General features: G+C 50.4%; 2 protein-coding genes and 1 long non-coding RNA gene across 5 annotated transcripts; 2 read left to right on the top strand and 1 right to left on the bottom strand.

The window, feature by feature from the left end:
• Positions 1-1,162: 1,162 nt before the first annotated feature.
• RACGAP1 (Rac GTPase activating protein 1) lies at positions 1,163-10,046 on the top strand. 2 transcript variants are annotated; one of them, XM_023943221.2, is made up of 17 exons: positions 1,163-1,746; positions 2,886-2,974; positions 3,507-3,709; positions 4,030-4,166; positions 4,367-4,436; positions 4,646-4,699; positions 5,431-5,508; positions 5,627-5,744; positions 5,904-6,034; positions 6,457-6,621; positions 6,994-7,089; positions 7,286-7,484; positions 7,738-7,843; positions 8,091-8,223; positions 8,309-8,444; positions 8,659-8,767; positions 9,126-10,046. In XM_023943221.2, exons 2-17 carry the CDS (start codon positions 2,890-2,892, stop codon positions 9,199-9,201), a joined length of 1,896 nt encoding a protein of 631 aa, XP_023798989.2. In that variant the 5' UTR covers positions 1,163-1,746; positions 2,886-2,889; the 3' UTR covers positions 9,202-10,046. The 2 variants fall into 2 exon arrangements, with proteins under 2 accessions (XP_023798989.2, XP_086726283.1); XM_086870157.1 differs by lacking the exon at positions 1,163-1,746 and adding an exon at positions 1,753-2,153.
• A 737-nt stretch (positions 10,047-10,783) lies between these two features.
• LOC111940504 (antiviral innate immune response effector IFIT1-like) lies at positions 10,784-14,239 on the bottom strand. Of its 2 annotated transcripts, none has more exons than XM_023943222.2 (2): positions 13,633-14,239; positions 10,784-12,796 (listed from the first exon to the last, which is right to left on the bottom strand). In XM_023943222.2, exons 1-2 carry the CDS (start codon positions 13,701-13,703, stop codon positions 11,425-11,427), a joined length of 1,443 nt encoding a protein of 480 aa, XP_023798990.2. In that variant the 5' UTR covers positions 13,704-14,239; the 3' UTR covers positions 10,784-11,424. The 2 variants fall into 2 exon arrangements, with proteins under 2 accessions (XP_023798990.2, XP_023798991.2); XM_023943223.2 differs by having other exon boundaries at positions 10,784-12,793; positions 13,633-13,784.
• Positions 12,709-14,370, top strand: LOC147647888 (uncharacterized). Its single transcript, XR_015281258.1, has 3 exons — positions 12,709-12,812; positions 13,127-13,181; positions 14,237-14,370. It is a non-coding gene; the product is annotated as an uncharacterized LOC147647888 (long non-coding RNA).
• The last annotated feature ends 4,590 nt before the right edge of the window (positions 14,371-18,960 follow it).

Below are 18,960 nucleotides of genomic sequence, written 5' to 3'. Positions count from 1 at the left end.
TGAGCAAATGCTCATTTTCCAGGTCCACAGCACAGGCTGGGGGGTTCTGAGCAGCTTTTTGGGGTGCTCAGATCCTGCTGCCCTCCTGATCCAGAGGAGGATTTGGAAGGACGATGGTTGAACACATATGGAAGAAATGTAATTTGTGTAACACAAGCCCAGCACCTACTGCAGTAACTCACTACAAGCACCGTGGGGGCAATCATCTAAAATAATGTGCTTTTTTATTGGCATGAGATTGCGGATGACAATTTGAAAGAGAACAGAATTTGCTTATGAGCAAAAGCTTCCTTAACTCTTCAGAACGACACTAAAACAACTCGCCTGCCTATAAATACGATCTGCCAATAGAGACATCTTAGCATCTTGGAAGATTTAATTACAGGCAGGAGCTGCAGGAGGCCCCGGGCTGACACCAGAACAGCTGAGCCTCATCTCAAAGGGGGGATGTACCTGCACAAGAGACTCTGCAGAGCCAGGTGTACCCTTCAACCTCCAGCTTCTTCCCAGACAGGGGCAAATTGGCTTTTTGGGTGATTTTTTGTTCTATAAGTTCATTTATCAAAGTCAGAACCTTTCTCTTGCTTGGCCGTTTGCTCAGAGGATGAGTTGTGTCCCTTCTAGGCCTCACTTCCCCCATAAAATGTAGATAATTTTTGCTCTCTTCTTCACAGTAACGTTTACTTTTCCAAAGATCTTGAGGCTTTTTACAATCTATTACAAATTAATTATTATTAAGTTAAAACAAACTATATACCCTAAATAAAGCAGTTCCAACAAAGCAGCTGGATGATGAGAGCAATCTGCTTTATGAACTCCCTTTTCCACTGCGCAATTTTAAGCATTTAGTTCCGCTTTCTAATTGCTAATATCCATTCTTCAATTACCCGCTGTTTTGTTTCAGATTTAAAAGATTAAAGCACGTTGTTATTTTATTATTATGTGAATTCCCTTTGTGTGATTGTTTGGTTTGGGTTTTATCTGTTTGCATATTAAACGCCTGCACAGGGAAGTCTCGTACGTGGCTTGAAATGGGTTTCGCCTTTGGCGCAAGTTGCCGGCTGTTACTCAAATCAACATTTAAAGACAAAAATCAGGCAAAGCATCGTATTTCTCAAGCGCCAACACTTCATAAAGAGCCTCGCGGTGAATTTCAACCCTCACCCGGCTGCAGCCAGCCCCTTGCAGGGACCTTTTGCAGAACCACGGCGGGGGGCTCAGGCCCTCACGAGCCCTGTGCCAGTGTTTTTGCTGGAAATGAGAGCCAGGGCTCGGCCTGAGGAGGGATTTTCCTCCCAGTTCAGCCCCTCTGGAGCGCTGGACGAGGAGCAGGCCCAGGCCTGGGGGTCCCGGGCCCTCACGGAGTCCCCGTTGCTACGCAACGCGGTCTGGCACCAGCGGCCAGCACCAAAGATGGCGCTGGGCGGCTTCAGCGCGCGCGCGGCCGCGCCCCAAGACCGGCCCTAGAGAACAGGGGGGGGCCCATCCTCAGCAAACATGGCGGCGGGCCGGCTTCAGCATCCCGCTGCGCCCAGCCAATGAGAAACATCGGTGGGGCCGGACCGCGCGGGGATTGGCTGGAGGCGCGGATTCGAACCGGAGCGCGGGGCGGTTGAGGCTGCGCGCGCCTCTGAGGTCCGGGTGAGGGACCCTGAGGGGAACCTGGGGGGGCTCCGCTGAGGGACCCTGAGGGGAACCTGGGGGGGCTCCGCTGAGGGACCCTGAAGGGAGCCTGGAGGGGCTCAGGTGAGTGCAGGGATGGGCGGAGAAGGGCTGGGGGCGAGCTGGGAGGAACCAGGCGCTCAGGGGAGTGCGGAGGATCCGGAAGGCTGAGGGAAGCGGCGGATCCCGGAGCCGCCCAGGCCCATTCCTCAGGGTTCTCGGAGCCCCGGTCGCTCGGCTCGGGGATCGAGGCCCATCTTCCGGCCTCGGGGGTCGCAGCCTCGGGGATCGAAGCCCACCTCCCCGCCTCGGGGGTCTCGGTGGGCGTGGGGATGGTGATGCTGGTGCTGGTAATTGAGGCACCGAGCTGGGCCTGCCCCGTGCTCTGAGTTCGCAGGGCAAGGGCAGAGCTCTTCCACACCGCCCGGTCCGCCTGATAGAGAAAGTACTGAGGTATCGGTGTGCCTGTGAAGTCTGTACTTGTGAAACAGGTACTTCAAAGCCTTCTGTGCTTGTTGTGTTCTCTCCTGGCACCTCTCCCAAGCCTTCCAGCACCAGCACGTTTCACTGCCCTGCCTGCCCCAGCCACCTCTCGCATTAGTGAAGTCATTTCTGTCTTGCTGAGCTGGAGACTTTCCCCTTCGCTGCCTCTGTTTATGCCGTTGTTGCTGCTGTTTGAGAGAAATGTGCTGACTGGTTGAATTTTAACAGCTATTTGCAGGAGGAGCTGTAACTTAAAATGCAGCTAAATTTAAAACTGTATTAAAATTCCCCAGAATGTTGCTCCTATTTTTATCTTACAAAGTGCTGAAAACTTGCAGGTTTTTAGTGGCCTATATAGTACCAAGATATTTGTAGACAGGGCATGGGCTGTGTTCTGTATCCTTTCTGCTGGGAAGGACTTGGGATCCCTCATCTTGCCTTGGGTTCTGACCCTCAGTGCTGTGCTGGAGGATAGTGGAAGCACTAAGGTGGGCAGATCTGCCTTTCTCCAAGGCTCTCTTATCCATAAACTGTGGAGAGCTGTGGATTTTCATTCCCAATGGAAAAAAGTAGATGCATAGATCTCCATAAAACATGAGTTTTGTTCGTGCAGCTTCTCGAACACGCCTGAAAGCATTACAACCAGTAACTCTGAGGCTGGTTCTCTTCTCTTTGGGCTGGTTTCTGCTCGGAGGTGGGAGGGAAGGGCTGGGCTGTCATTAGCTGTGTTTTTTTGGCAGGAGGATGGAGATTGCCATGGTGAACCTGCGGGGTCTGTACGAGCAGCTCACGCGCCAGGCCGAGCTTCTGAGCGAAGGAAACGAATGCCGTGAGTTTTGTTCCTCAAGAATCTGCTGAAGATGCTAAAACCAGCCCAATCTGGGTTTTTCCTTTATGGAGAAACATCGAGTCCCAGCTGAATTTCTATGCAGGGCCACGTTCTGCTTGTAGCAAACTGTGCTGCTTGTGCAATGTCTCATGTTCCAGCTCTTCTGGCTGGTGCTGACAGGAAGGGCTTGGTCTGAAAAATGGATCTCGTGTGGCTGGGTTCTCCACACCTCAGTTGGGAGCAGGTTGGGTATCAGGAGGAAGAATTTCTTCATGGAAAGGGCAGTCAGGGATTGGAGAGGGCTGCCCAGGGAGGTTTGGGATCCCCATGCCTGGAAGTGTCCAAGGAATGACTGGACGTGGCACTCGGAGCTCTGGGCTGGGTGACAAGGTGGGGATTTGGCACAGATTGGACTCAGTGCTCTTAGAGATCTTTTCCAGCCTCAGGAATCCTGGGATTCTGTTTGAACTGATCCCTGCTGTCAGCTGCTCCTCTGCTTGCCCAGCTAAAGCCTCACATGTTCTCTCCCCAGAGTTTATCCAGTTAGCGAAGAACTTTGAGGAGTACCGGAGGGAATGGCAGAAAACGGAGCACGAGCTCGGCAGGTACAAAGATCTCCTCATGAAGACTGAAGCTGAGCGCAGTGCCCTGGATGTGAAGCTGAAACATGCCCGCAATCAGGTGGATGTGGAGATCAAACGGCGGCAAAAAGCTGAGATGGACTGTGAGAAGCTGGTGAGTAATTCCTGTGTTACCCATCAGCTGTTGGGAGGGTGGAGACAAGGCGATTTAACTGCATTGATCAGTGGCACTCATGGGAAGAAAAGGGGGAAAAAAAGGCAAGGAATTGGTTCAGCTCCTCGGAGCAGCCTTGTGCTTTGATCTGGGAAAGGAGACTGAGCTGCCATTACCTGTCTGAGCTGCCATTACCTGCCTACAACCATTAGCAGCCCACTGACACAAGTTCTGAGCTTATCTCTGGTATCTCAAACACTTGGGGTCTTACAGTAATTAAACACAGTGTGTCCAGCTGCTGATGTTATCTTTGCTCACAGGAGCGGCAAATCCAGCTGATCCGGGAGCTGCTCATGTGTGATGCCTCGGGCAGCATCCAGCTCAGCGAGGAGCAGAAGTCTGTCCTCGCCTTCCTGAACAGGCCACAGACTTCTCTGGGAAATGCAGGCAACAAAAGGTAAGGAAACAGCTTTTTATTTGAGGTGTCAGGCATCAATCCAGCTGTCGGCCTCTGTGACTCGTTCCGCACCCATGTCAACAGTTTTCCTTTTTGTTCCACTTTAAAATACGGCTCTTCTGAGTCAGTGAGATTGTTCTGGAACCGTGACTGACTGAAAGCCAAACTGATACAAGCTGCTTCTAATTTTTGTTTTTTAGGCTGTCTACAATAGATGAATCTGGCTCAATTCTGTCAGACATCAGCTTTGACAAGACCGATGACTCACTGGTAATGTAACTCCACGTTCTGAAGTTCTCCTCCCCTGTAAAGCCCGAGGGGAGGGGGTTGATCTCCAGAGACCCTTTGTGTTTAGATTACTGGGATATTAACCTGGCTGAGCTGATTTGCATTTCCCGGGTGTGCTGTTGGCTAAAATTTGATGAAAGCCCTGGCCAGGGCTTTGTGGTATTTACCATTAACCAATGTATTTCCCCCAGGACTGGAATTCCTCGGTGGTGAAAGCTGTCAGGCTGAAGAGGAGAGAGAAGCGGGTATTGTTCAATTGTTCCTTGTCACACAGTTTCCATTGTTCCCCCTGGCTTCCACAATGCCACCATCTGTCACCTCACAGCTACCTGTAGTGACCTCTGAGCCACTGAGCACAGTCAGACCTTGCATGGATGTGCTGCTGCTGTGAGGGTTTAGATTGAAATTTAGGTCTGATGCCATTGTTTGTCTACTGAAAATAAGTGGAGTTTCTGTATATCTTGTGGTGTTACAGTCTGGGGTTTGCTAGAAAACACTTGGAGATTATTAACAGCTCCCAGATTAAGCAAAAATGGTGACATAGGGAGAAAGTTAACATTTTTCTATGCTGTAAAGGAGCTGGTGCTTGTTCTGCTTTAATCTGCAGAAGATACAGGTGGGAAAGAGCCTGAAACCATCACTAGAGGAGCTGGGAAGAGTCTGGGATTTGCTTAGCTGCTGTTTTTTGTGTGTGTAGTTTGTGGGTTTGTTGGGGCTTTTTTGTCCTCTTTTCTTAGGCTAGCTTTCTTTTTTTTCTGAACTGAATTATAAAGCTGGCTAGGAAAATTACCTGAAAGAGGTTTTCTAGTTTTTCCTGGCACCTCCAAGGTTGCCACGAAGCAGAGGTACCTCTGGAGGACTTGTCTGCACACACCACAGATGCACAAAGCATTCAGTCCTCCTAGTCATTCTGAACCAGTGTCATGCCAAGTGAAGATCATTCCTGCTCCTAAACAAGAATGTGCTCTCTTTTCAGCGCTCTTCCAGGAAGTTTGCTGAAGGCCCCCCAGCTCCTCAGAAGAAATCCAGATCCATTAGCAACACAGCAGACCAGGTATGGTGGTCACAGCTGGGTTTGTGTGCCCTTGGCCACGGTTCCTGCCTGTTTCCAGGGCCACTGGCACTCCTGTGTTCTGTCAGCTCTCCTGTCACTGGTGTATTTGTCATTCCAGGCTAATGAATCCATAGTAGCAAAGACCACTGTGATGGTCCCCAGTGATGGTGGCCCAATTGAAGCCATTTCTACCATCCAGACTGTGCCTTACCCTCGGAGGAGCCGGAGGAAGAGCGGTAGGTGCAATCTCCATCCTGTCCTGACACAACTACCTGGCCTATCCTGAAATGTTCGTTATTCCAGGACCTGGGAGCTGCTTCTGGTTTATGATAGCTGTGCTTCTAGGGGCAGAGGGTGATTCCAGGCAGTCAGCCTCGTTCTCTTGTGTCCTCCAGGTCCTTTGCAGCCCTGGAACAGCGAGTCCAGCATTGGCAGTAAGCAGCTGGAGTCCAAATCAGACACCGATGGCTCCAGCACCCCGCAGCACAACGGGGGAGTGAGGCTGCACGACTTTGTTTCAAAGACGGTGGGTCTACAGGCAGGAGGAGCTTGGAAAAGCATCTCCTTCCATCTTGAAATGTGTGTGATAAGAGGCTAACAGCTGTGTCGAGGGAGGTTTAGGTTGGATATTGGGAAAAGGATCTCCCAGAGGGGCAGTCGTGCACTGACCAGTCTCCCCAGGAAATGGGCACAGCCCCAAGGCTGCCAGAGCTCCAGGAACGTTTGGACAATGCTCCAAGGGATGCACAGGGCAGGATTGTTGGGGTGCCTATGCAGGAGCTGGACTGATGATCTCTGTGGGTCTCCTCCAATTCAGGCTATTCCATGATTCTATGGCTATGTCTTGGGTCAATACCTGCATGGATCAGGGAACTGTTACCCAGTTTAATTCCTGCTGAGTTACCACACTGCACTAATCTCTCCCATCTGTGTGCTCTGCATCACCAGGTTATCAAGCCAGAATCATGTGTTCCATGTGGAAAGAGAGTCAAGTTTGGGAAGATCTCTCTGAAGTGCAGAGACTGCAGGGTGGTCACTCACCCCGAGTGCCGGGAGCGCTGCCCTCTGCCCTGCATCCCCACGCTGACGGGCACTCCGGTCCGCATTGGCGAGGTGGGTCTGTGCCCTGGGCCCACCTTGGCTTGGGGACTCGCTCAGCTCCAAGGCTGCCTTCCCCAGCAAAAGCTCCTGTTGCTCAGAGCTGCATAATAACATGCAAATGAGCTCGCTAATGCATCATTCCACAAGCAGGGAGGGGGTGTAGGGGTGTGATGGTAGGAGGGCGTTGAGTGGGGAAGGTGGCAGCTCTGGGCAGGCGATGCAGCGTTGTGCTGATGGATGTGATGTTTCTTCATCAGTCCTGAGAAGAGCAACAATTCTTGTTTTCAGACCATAGATCTTGCTGTGAATTCCTGAGAGAGTATTTTCCATGTCTTGGTGACTGAATCAGTCTTTTTTTTTTTTACTTTCCCTTCTGCCTTTTAGGGCACCTTGATGGATTTTGTCCCTTCTACTCCTCCAATGATCCCTTCTATCATCGTGCACTGTGTTAATGAGATTGAGCAACGAGGGCTGCATGAGGTAAGAGGAAAATGAAGTGTGAAACAGTGCTAATGAAATGGGTTGTGGTGGTAGGGAAGCACAAATTTTTAACCCAAATATCCTCTATTTATGGTGTGGATTGTGCTGCTCAGTGAGTGACTGAGGTGTGGAGAGAAGGTGGGGATGGAAGAAAATCAGTTGACCTCCTCCTCTGAGCCAAACTTTGTGCCAACAGACAGGCATTTACCGCGTCTCTGGCTGTGAGAAGACTGTGAGGGAACTGAAAGAGAAGTTTCTTAGAGGAAAGAACATTCCTTTGCTCAGTAAAGTGGACGATATCCACGCCATCTGCGGCCTTCTCAAGGACTTCCTGCGCAGCCTGAAAGAGCCCCTCCTCACTTTCCGGTTAAACAAGACTTTCATGGAAGCTGCAGGTGAGGAATTGCTGCGTGACATCTGCAGCTCTTTCCTGAGGCTCAGTGCTTGTGGTTTTGCTGTCAAGTGAGCCAGCAGGCCTTGGTGCTCTGTGGAGTCCTCGTGCCTGAATTGTAGTTGGGCAGGATACAAGATTATTAGCACAGCATGAGCTGTTTCTGGCTTATTTTTCAGGGTAGCTGTGGCTGTGAGGGGCATATTGCATCTTCTGGGAGCGCTTTCTTAGGTCTAAATATTATTTTTTCCTGCTAGAAATCTTGGATGAGGACAACAGCATTGCTGCTATGTATCAAGCAATTGGAGAACTGCCTCAGGCCAATAGGGACACCTTGGCTTTCCTCATGGTCCACCTGCAGAGGTACGTTCTGAGGGATAATGGGGTTGGAACCAGGTGATCTTAAGGTCCCAGAAACCATTCTGTGATCTGAAAGGGGAAGGTACCCCACGGGTGTTTTTTCTGATTGGGTCTGGTTACTGCCTGTGAGCATGAACAAATTCTGGAACAAACTTTTGCTCCCTCAGAGGCCAAATGTGTGTGGGACAGGGGACTTGTGTCACAAGTGAAGGGGTGAAGCTACATTCTTTTTGAATTTCTTATCTTGCAGGGTGGCTCAGAGCCCAGACACCAAAATGGACATCTCCAATTTGGCCAAAGTCTTTGGCCCCACCATAGTTGCCCACGCGGTACCAGATCCTGACCCCATGACCCTCCTGCAGGACACGAAGCGTCAGCCCAAGGTAGGACAAACCTTGGTGATTTTCTCTCTTCCAACCCAAACCATTCCATGGTTCTGTGATCAGTGACTCACAGGGGTGTCTGTAGGTCGTGGAGCGACTCCTGCTGCTGCCCATGGACTACTGGAGCCAGATGATGATGGTGGAGCAGGAGAACATTGACCCAGCACATGTGATTGAGAACACCAATGCCTACTCCACTCCACGGACACCTGAGATTCAAGGTAATCCTGCCTCTTCCTCCCTTGCTAAAAACAGCAATCCCAGCAGCCTGGGAGGCTCTCAGAGCTTCACAGAGGGAGAGGGAAAAGCAAAGTCTGCCAGGAAATGCCAGATTTGTCTAGTGCTTTTGACAGATGCCAGGGAATGCCTGATGTTCCCTGCATGGCAAAGAAAAAACTTGAGCTGTCTCCACACTGTGCTGCTCTCTTTTGGCAGTGAGCATTCTGGGACCTCTCACCACCCCAGAGCAGCAACTCTCCAAGACACCCTCATCCAGCTCCCTGTCCCAGAGGGTCCGCTCCACCTTCAGCAAGACCACCCCCAAGTAAGTGCCCATGGGTGCTCTCATGCCACGTTTGGAATGACTGCAGGTGGTTTGGGTGCTCTAGGAGAGCAGATGTTTGGGGGCAGTCAGCATTTACTGCTCACTAAACCCTCCCTTAATCTGTGCTGTGGGAGCAGCAGCTGCCTGATGGGTAACAAACATCCTCCTGTGGTACACAGAGGAACTTAGTTTGGGAGGTGGGTGAAATTTGGGTGAATGTTCCCTGCAAGAAGGAGAGTATTGAAATTCTGTGTCCAGCAGGAGGATGTTACCTTGTTATCTTTGGTCTGTTATACCTACAGAATATCAGTATGGAATCAGAATTCATACTGATGTTCTTGTGTTTCTCTTGAATTAGATTTGGGAGCAAAAGCAAGTCAACACCCCAGTTTGGGCATCAGGGAAACTTCTTTGCCTCTCCTATGCTGAAGTGAAGACCTGGGAGTTGGTCTTGTCCTGGCATTTGCACAGCAATGCTCACATGTGGAAGAAGCACAGGTTGTCTCTGTGGCCCCTGGCAGCTTATATTAAATGATGTTTTGCCTTTTATCTTTCAGCTTAACTGAGACTTTTAATGGGATTTTATAGTGCAATTTATTTTTATTATCTAATGCTGTGCTGAATGTAGTATTGGTGAAAACAGTAACGAGCAGGATTTGTTCAGTGTTAATCATTAAAGAAACTCTAGAGAATTGGCATTTTAACTAACATCTGTTTTTTTCCCTGTGTGAAGTAGAGCAGTCACAAAATGAGGGTCAGTTGGTTGGGGTTTTTAGGACTCCATAGGATGTTGTTGACACAGCAGTGCCTGAACTTTGTCAGAATCCAGGTTTTCCATCAGCACAGTCTGTCCCACCTGGCTGGTGGTGCAGCTGCAGTCCTGAGGATGGCAGTGTTGGACTGGGCTGGTGGGCAAAAGCCTCTCTAATGAACTGCCCGAGGGACTGTGGCTTCTCCAAAGGAACGTTTCCTGCTACTATATATTATCTATTTATATATATGTGTTTGCAGGGGTGAATTCTGTAGAGGAGGGTGTAGATGCAAAGCCAAAAGGGGTTCCTGGGAAGCCCAAAGGAGTTAGTGCTGCTCATGCTGGTGAGGGGAGGGAGGGTGGTTCAGTGGGGGTGGAAGTCCTGCTTTCCCAGGCTCTGGGACCTTGCCCTGTGTGAAGACACCTGTGGAACACACAGGGGTTTATCAAGTGGCTGTTTTTATTGAGCTTTGGAAAACTGTCCTGACTGTGCAGTGAAGTAAATGCTGATGTTTTACACAACCCACAGTTTTGTGTGCTCTGGCTCATGGTTTTAACTTGTGCTGTGTATTTTCAGCCAGGCATGTGTGGCCTCAGTGGAGGCTGAGGGGCTGCTCTCTGAGGAGCTCCTGCCCCAAGGACTGATCCCAGCCAACTTTGCTGCCCTGGGCTGTGGCTCCTGTGTCCAGGGGACGAAGGAGGGTGACAGGTTTGGTCCCAAGTCTTGTGCTGGGAGGTGAAATAGCCCAGGGTGGGTGTGGTGGCCTGGGCTGTTTCTCTTTCCCCTTGATTGTGAGGTCTGGTGGGTGAAGTGTTTGTACACTGGTGCTGGGGCCACCGAGCAAGGGGCTGTTTCTGGCCCTGGCTTCTCAAACACACCAAGTGTGCACAAGAGGGGCACTAAAGCGTGTTCTCCTTACCCAAATTCTGGTTTTGGGCACACTTGGTCCTTTCCTGGAGCATCTCCCCGACTAGGTCCTTGCCTGTTCCTCACTGGAGCAGGAATGTGGTCACTGTTGGTGGCACCTGCTGAGGGACACCCGAGGAGGCCACCCCCACTCAGGTACTGCTGGGCACAGAGGTGACCCTGGCAGTGCTTGGGGTGATTGGGATGGGGGATGCCCACCTGTGCCTTCAGGTAAGGGCACAAATTCCAAGTGGGAAGGGCTGGGAGGGGGATGGAGAGTGAGAACAGTGAGGAGAGGGCAGATCTTTGGCATTCCATGCTCTGGATGCTTCAGGCTGCAAGAAGACGCCAGCAAGGATAAATCACACAGAGAAATATTTATTGATCAAAGAATATTAAAAGCCACAGTTTGGCTCCAGAAACAGGGATGAAAATGCCATTCCTGGTGGGAACCAGTACAAGAAAGCTCCTGGTTTACATCCAGGCAGGGGCAGGCGTGCGTGTGCTTCTGAGGATTAGTGTAGATAAAATCACCTCTGTGGCTCCTTAATCAGCAGAGTTAAATGCATTTGGACGGAGCAGGGGCTGTCTGTGTCCTGTCCTGAAGGACTTCACTCTCATCACGGCTCCTCACCGATCTCGAGGAGGAATCCACCTCCTGGTTTGTTGCTAATGGTGGAATTCTTCTAATTAACGAGTTGATTTCTCACATTGCCCTAATCAGCATTCAGTTCTGATCAGTGGCAGTTCCAAGGGAGAGACACGGGTCCACACCTGCTGAAGATTGTGCTCAGACCCCGTAAGCCAAATTCTTCACTCTTGTTTTCATTCCCTGGGGGAGAAGCAGGACACAGCAGCGTGGCTGAGGTTTGGGCACTTGGTTACCCACGGGTGGGCCTGGATTTGATGGCTGAGCAATGGGGCGACGTGAGGAGCCAGCAGAATCACCATGTGAGGGATGGCACTGCTGTGCAGAGCCAGACAGTTCCTTTTGCCCTTCTAGCCTTGGGAAAAGTCATTCTCTGCTCTCTCTGGGATGGGATCATCCTCATCATCCAAACTGAGCGCAGCAGGGTCCCCGTACAGGTGCCGGTCGGCCTCTTGGAGGAAGCGGTGGATGTCGTTGGCAGCGTCGGGGTCACCGTTGCGCTGGTAGGTCTGAGCCATCCTCCTCAGCCTGCGCCCACAGTCCTTCCTCTGGTCTGTCTGCACAGGAATGCTGTAAGCAGCCATGAACTTGGCTCTTGCCTTTCCCAGCGATCTCCCCCGGTAGAGGAAGAACTTTCCCCAGGCACGATTCAAGGCTTGACGGTACCTGAGGCTCAGGGTCTGGATTTTCTCCTGCAGCTCCTTGTAGATCGCTTCTTCCTGTGCTGGATCCCTCGCACCAATGAGCTCCGCCAGCTGCAGCCTGACAATTGTAAGGTCACGGTCTGGATGCGCCTCAACAATTTGCTGGAGGTGTCTGATGGCTGCATCCAGTATATTATTCTTGTCCTCCTGGTTTGCTTTAAGCCACTGTTGCTTGTAGCACTGGGCCAAGGCCTGGTAGAGAAGGTGGTAACCTGAGTTCTGCTGCACGGCTCGCTGGGCGATCTCGAGCGCTCGCTCTGTCGACTGTGACATCCTGAGAAAAACCGATAGTCTGAGGACCTCGGGGTCAGAGCTTCCCTCTGCACATTCTTCAGCCAAGCCAATTGATTTTTCCCTATCTCCTTGTCCAAGTAGCCTGGCCAAATATATTTTGGCTCTGTAGTTATTTGGCTGCTCGTTGACAATTGCTTCCAACGGGGCTATGGCTTTGCTTGCCATATCAGGTTGCCAGAAGAAATTCCAGGAGGAATAAAGAGCCATTCCAAGCCCAGTACGGAAAGATCTGTTCTCTGGTTCGAGCATCAAGGCCACCTCGAAGCACTCTCTTGCCCGCTGCCCGTTGCGGGCTCTGATGACCAGGAGGGACCAGCCTTTGTGTGCCTGGATGTGCGGGAGCAGCCGCACGTCCCAGGGGGTTGGGCAGAGCTGCTGAGCTCGTTGCAGGCAGGTTTCAGCCTCCTGATAGGAGCCCTGAAGGTAATGAATCCAAGCATAATTCCCGTAGATGACCAAAGAGCCGGCAGTGGATGCCGGCTGCTCCTCCTCGCTGTTGCGCTCCTCAGCAGCTCGGAGGCTTTGCAGAGCTGCCGTGCTCTGGTTGTCCAGCTGGTGCAGGAATGCCTGGAGCCCCAGGAGAGCCACCTGGTTCTGGTGGGCCGTGTGCTTGATCTCGACATCCAACTTCTGCAGGACGTGCTGAGGACTGAGAGAGTCAATGTCCAGCTCCCAGGTGAAGTGACACTGGAGGGCGTCCAGCTTCTCCTTCAGCTGCTCCCTGCTGCAAAGAGGAAATGGTGAATTACGTTATGGAAGGGTGGGACCCTGGGCTGCCCACACGGAGTGGGGGGAAAAGAGGAAGGGAGGTGGAGGAGGAGACTCTCTCCAGTTGCTCAACACATCCCTTGTATTTGGGCTACTAAAGGACCTCCAGATTGTTGTTCCAATCAGCCCATTTTTCAGTGAGCCTTCCCATTGGAGAGCAGTCACCAGTGCCTGGAGCCAGGGCTGCTCTCTTATCTAAGGCAAAGGCTCTGGGATGGGCTGCAAAAAGGGAGAGTAGAGACAGCCCCACCCATACACTGAAAGCTTCTTCACCTTCTATTGGTAGGGGCTGTGCCTTCAGCTGAAGGATGAAGAAATGGCTCAAAAAAGATCCCAGCAAGGTAAGGAAGGTGTTAGACTGGAGTGTCTCTTCCATGAGGAAAGGCTGAGAGAGCTGAGACTGTTCAGGCTAGAGAAGAGAAGAGAAGGCTCAGGAGGATTTTAGAGCTGTGGAAATAACTGAAGGGAGGGTGGAGAGAAGTGCAAGGCTTTTTTAGTGGCGCCCAGTGAGCAAGAAGGGCACAACCAAGCCTAGAAAGCTCCATCTGGACATCAGGAAACTTAACCATGGGAAGAAGAGAGGCCTTGCACAGCTTTCCTGGACAGGTTGTGCAGTCTCCACCCTCAGAGAGACTCCAAAGTTGTCTGGGTGCAGTCAGAGGACAAGACAACTTTCAGAGGCCCTGTCCAGCCTTAACCATGGTGGGATTCTGATGCAGGATGAGCTGAGCCTTGTCCCCTCACAGCCTGTCACTGTGGGAGCTGTGACAAGGAGGGATGCTGTGCACTCACCTCATTTCTGCTGCGGACATCACGTCACTGTCGAGGGACAATGGCTTGGCTGCACCTCTTTCATGTGGCATCAGACCCTGGGGAGGACAGTCTGTAACCTTAAAGACAGACTGAGCCTTAAATAGGAAAGCTCTCTCCTGGGTGGGGTCAGATGAAACCACTTATCTAGGATGAAATGAAACTGAAAGAGCTTAAACCAGAAAAAGAAAGTGTCTTCTTGCTGTCCATCTTCCCTTCATAAAACATTGGATAGACAAGGAAGGGAACCCTGTGGTCAGAGCAGCAGGGTCTGAACTCCCCCCTGGAGACTTCTCCCTGCTGGAAAGGACTTTGGTGTTAGAGCTTTCAGGAAGTTACACCTGGTGTGAGGTGATGGAGGGTCCATCAGAATGGAAATGCTGCATCACCTTGATTGGTGAGCAGCCAAAGGCTGCAGGACTTTGTCCCCAGGACTCATCTGGATCTGCCCTGGCGGCTTTGTTGGGGTTTATCTCGTCTGCCTGGCACAGCAACCAGCCAGAAAAAGGGGATGGCAACTGTGTTTGCACAGTTTGGTGTGAGGGACAGCAGTGTCCCTGGGGTAAATCCCAAATCCTTCCTGAAGGAGCAGGAAGTGCTGACAGAGCTCGGGATGGCCCCAGGGGTGTCATCATCTCACCAGGAATCCATCACTGAGGCTTTGGCAGGTGACAGAAAGCAGTGGAAATGACAGAAAAAATAAAGGTAAAATGCAGTACACGTGGTGTGTCTGGGTGTAATGGGGGATTGCAGCCCTGGGAAGAAAGATTCCAGTAGAGAGAATAGTAAAAAATATATTAAAATAAAGTAGCCTCAAGTAAACTCTAAACTGAGAAGGAAGAAACCACCAGCCTTAAAATCATATTCCTGCCAGCAAAGAAGAAAAAACCTATCACTATTTCCCCCTCAGGATGCTGATGAGTCACTGCAGCAGCGCAAAGGAAGGAGGAGAATTTACTGCTGGAGGAGCAGGGTAGATGCTTTTATCCTCTGTGTTTATTTTTTTCTATTGCTGACAACCTTTAAAAGAAAATGAGTAATTTGGCTATTAGTGTTAGCGCTGCTGGATGAACAATGAGTGATTGCTCTATCTTGATTAGACTGAAGCATTAATTAGTCAACCAATAACATCTAATTCTTGAATTCTCACATCAGCATCTTCTTTCAGTGTCTTTCTGTGCATTTGGGCTCGACCAAGCTGCTTCTCTCTTGCCTGAGGTGGCCAGGATGGGGCTGTGTGAGTTGGGTGCTGGGCAGATGTTTTGGCTGCCTGGGCTGGGGCAAAATTGGCAGGATGGAGGAGAAAATTCACTGCTTAAATCCCTCAGGCCTTGACAACAGCTCTTGGCTACATCTGCTAATATTAGGGCTGGTTTGAGGATGATTACAGTTCTGTGCAACAGCTATTAATATCATACAAAGCTTGGATGGAAGTCAAAAATAACAGCAAATGAGAAAAGTACCAACCAGCAGCCAAACAGGAAGTACAGGCAAGGCTCGGTGTTGTGAAAGATAAATGTTGGGAAGGAAAAGCAAAAGAGCTGCAATAAGATGCAGAGGAAAAAAAAAAATACAAATATTTTTGCTGGTGGTTTGAAAACAGTCCTTGGCTTCAAAACATTCTGTTGCATCAAATAACACTGATGGGATTCTGAGCTGATTGAAAGGAAATCCTGGTTTATTTGCCCAAAAAAACACCTGTTTGTTATAAAGTTCCTTCAGTTGGGTCTGGGCCACAAGGAAAGGGCTCTGAACCACCAGAGTGAGCTGCAAAACAGACAGAACCTGGAAATGTTCTTCAAACAGTGCCTGCAGCGTTGGGAAGCTTCAAGAAGCTTTATCTGAGTAGCCGAGGCCAGAACTAAAAATACTTCGAGGTGTGGCCACAGAATTTCCCTGACAAAGTTTGAGTCCTGGCTGAACATCTGAATTCTTTCCCTGCTAATTGTCTATAAATTCCTTACTGGTGTTCAGGTACAGGTGAGGCTCCTGTGAGTAAGAGGATGGATAAAAAGGTGCTTTCAGTTTGTCACAGTTTCTATTTCACCTTTTCAGCTCCTGGCACTGCCCTTGGGTGTGCTCACAGCTCTGCAGGTTGGGTTTACAAACCTCTCCGGGGAAAGAAAGACTTTAAAACCTCATATTGGTACTTAATTTAATTTAATTTAATTTGTACAAGAAAAGCCTGGCTTGGAAGCTTGAGGAGAGAATCCTTTGCTATCCAGGTGCTGAGGGCCTGGCACAGGTCACCCAGAGATGCCGTGGCTGTCCCTGGATCCCTGGAAGTGTCCAAGGCCAGGTTGGATGTGGCCTGGAGGAGCCTGCTCTGATGGAACTGGGTGATTTTTTTAATCATAAACCTTTCTATGACCTCAGTGTTTTTGATGAGACCGAAACAGGTGATGTTTCTCCTAGAAAAGGGCTGTGAATTTCAGAGGTGCCCATTTTCCCCTGCTTGGGTGATGTCCCCCAAGCACAGGCTGGTGCCAGCAGGTGGCAGAGGCTGCCCACGGATAACGCTGCTGTGCTGTTCTCCCCAGCCCGGCAAAAAGAGCGATGCTTTTACACCACTTTCACATTTCTGCCTCGCAGCTGGGCTATTTTTTAACAATATTCCAACCCCCTCCCCGTTATTTGGATGAAAACATCGATATTTGGGCAAGTGGTGGTTTGCCACGGGTCAAAACAAGGAGGGGAAGCAGAGCAGGACCTTAGAGAGGGTGTTCATCCTTCTCACAGCTGAGCTCAGCCCAAGGGGGGAGGACTGGGCAGCGTTTAAAACGAAAAACGAAATATTTTTTTATGTAATATAGACAGAAACTGAGGCCAGTATTGTCTCAGCACAATATTTACCCTCCTTGTTTGCAAATGCTTTGGATGTGCAGCCTCTGTTCACGCCCTGCTTCTTCCTCACTCCCATCGTGGCTCTTGCATCTGCTGATTCCTCCAGATGAAGGGGGCCTGGACCTTCTGCCTCGCTCACACCTGAGTGTGGGGTGCCACCAGAGCCTGGATCTGCTGCTGGGGGTGACACAGGGAGCTCTGGCTGGGGCTGGCAGGGAATAGCTGCACTCCAGACACTCCCAGCTCCCCCCAGACTGGCCAGGAGCACTCATCTGATGCTTTTCTCTCCTGAAACCTGCAGGGAGATCTGGGCAGCTGCTCAAGCAGCAAACGGAGCTGGTGTGCATTTCAAAACCCTGGGCTGAGATACCTTCCCAAAACACCTCTCTCCTGAATTATTCCATCTCCAAAACACCAGGCTTTGCCTGTTTACAGCTGGGTGAGGCAATGAGGTCACTGCAGAGGCTTGATCAGCACGACAGGAACGATTCCAGGGAGCAGAGCGAGATGATAGCGAGGCTTCAGTTAACTGTCCCCAGCTCCTCACCATGCCCACGTAGCCAGGGTGTGTCTGCAGGGCCTGGAAGACACTGAGATACCAACGGCCTCCCCTGGCTGCTCAGGGAGGGCAGCTTATCTCCCAGAGCAAAGCCTTTCCTGCTATCAGCACCCCAGAGACACTCAACTGTCTTCCAACTGCTCTGATGGAGTGATAAGCCCGGAGTGTTTGCTGCTCAGCCAGCCTGGGAAGCTCCAGAGCACCGGGGGCTCATCTGGGGCAGGGAGAGAGCTGCAACAGCCTGGTTGTGGGTGCTGGGAGAGTTTGGGATGTTGGGAGTTCTTAATTCCTCCTTTTTTCCCAGCTCCTGCCCTGTGAGGGGCTGGAGGGTTCACCCCAGCTGAGAGCGAGCAGCCCAGGCAGTGAAAGTTCAGGGAATTGAAAAAGGAAAGTTCAAAGAAAAACGGTGAAAATTCAGGAAGAATTTCTTTGTGGAAAGGGAGGACAGGCATGGGAAGGGGCTGGGCTCCTGGGGATGTCCAGGGAAGGACTGGATGTGGCACTCAGTGCTCTGCTGTGGGTGACAAGGTGGGGATCAGGCACAGGATGGTCTCAGAGGGCTTTTCCAACCTGAACAATTCAGGTGTGAAACGCTGGAATTGGCTCCTACAGCTCCCCTTGGAGCAGCACCTGTCCCTGAAGTCAGACACCACCTGAGGGTGTCAGCATTTTGTTTGTGTTAGTTTTGCAGTGATTTTCCAGGCACAGAGAGAGTGGCTGTTGTTTCCCCCAGAAATGAATCCATGAGGAGGTGACCAGGCCCACCAGGTACGAGAGAATCCACGGGATTTTTAGTGTTGTTAACTAATAAAAGCCAGAGCACGAGGGGAAATCAGATCCTCTGATTCCAGCAGCTGCTCCAAAGGCACGTGGCTCTGCTATCTGGGCATAAAAGTAATGAAAAATTGTGGTGTTCAGATTTTGATAAGATTGCAGCAGTTCTCACTGGCAATTAACAGAGGAGTTTCTGTCTGTGGAAGGAATCTGTGGCTCTCAGTCGTTCTCCAGACAAGAAGCTGATGGAGGGTAATGCCAAGAAGGCTGAAATGTGTCAAAACTTCAAAGGGTGACGGATCAGATGAGGATTATAATTGACAGAGGAGAGAAATCTCAGTGTAGTAAGGAAAAAACAGTGTAGAGATGCACTAAAATTAATCTCTAAAATCACTTTCAGGTGATTTGGGTAAGATTAAATTCACTCAGCAGGTGCCAGAAGGCCAAGAAGGGAACTTTAACCTAGAGAGGGTAGAAAATGGTCAAGGAAAAATGCCAAAGGTTTCTCTTAAAACAGAGGCTGAAGATCAGAGAGAATTATGTGGTGTTAGCATCTGGGAAAACAGTGGAACAAGGACTTAAACGTGTTGTTTGTCAGCACCAAAGAGAATGAGAAACTGCAACGGTAATTGGGCAAGATCCAACCATCCCAAGCAAAGATAATTGAGCTAATTTACATCTGCAGTGATGTTCTGAGCGCTGCGCTCCCCAAAGAGGCTGTAAATACATAAAGTTTTATGGCTTTTGATACTGTTCCACATGGCCCATGAGAAAGAGAAAGAAACTCTGCATAAAATCACTCCAGAGCGTATCCAAGACTGCGACTAGCCCTGCACAGAGGACAATTTTCCATGGTTTCTTTGCAGAACAGAAGGGTAGAAGTGAAGTGTGTTTTTGAGAGGTTAAAGAATTGGATCAGGAGTGGTGAAACAGGTCCTGGATTGGGCAGGAGAATGTTTCCTTCTCAGCTCTGTCAATGGAGGCTTCTGTAGATAGCTTGGAGAGGAAGATCATTTTAATTGCCTTGAAATAAATAATTGCTCTCCCAGCCTGGGTGTTTCTGCAGACAGATCCTGAAAAATCCCTGCTCCCTCAAATGCTGTGTTTCTCTTGGGCCTTTCCTCTCCGAAATG

The sequence above is a fragment of the Cyanistes caeruleus genome, chromosome 32 (genome assembly GCF_971803275.1).
Source record: "Cyanistes caeruleus chromosome 32, bCyaCae1.hap1.1, whole genome shotgun sequence".
NCBI classification, from domain to species: Eukaryota; Metazoa; Chordata; class Aves; order Passeriformes; family Paridae; genus Cyanistes; species Cyanistes caeruleus.
This window is presented reverse-complemented; position numbering and strand designations above follow the sequence as displayed.

What these genes read in the sequence shown, in the direction of transcription:
- RACGAP1 (XM_023943221.2), top strand. Translation starts at nt 2,890, where the DNA reads ATGGAGATTGCCATGGTGAACCTGCGGGGTCTGTACGAGCAGCTCACG. An exon ending in AGCAACGAGGGCTGCATGAG is followed by an intron (nt 7,090 to 7,285) that starts GTAAGAGGAAAA and finishes TTGTGCCAACAG; the next exon opens with ACAGGCATTTACCGCGTCTC. An exon ending in GACTTTCATGGAAGCTGCAG is followed by an intron (nt 7,485 to 7,737) that starts GTGAGGAATTGC and finishes TTTTCCTGCTAG; the next exon opens with AAATCTTGGATGAGGACAAC.
- LOC111940504 (XM_023943222.2), bottom strand. Translation starts at nt 13,703, where the DNA reads ATGCCACATGAAAGAGGTGCAGCCAAGCCATTGTCCCTCGACAGTGAC. An exon ending in ATGTCCGCAGCAGAAATGAG is followed by an intron (nt 12,797 to 13,632) that starts GTGAGTGCACAG and finishes TCCTCTTTGCAG; the next exon opens with CAGGGAGCAGCTGAAGGAGA.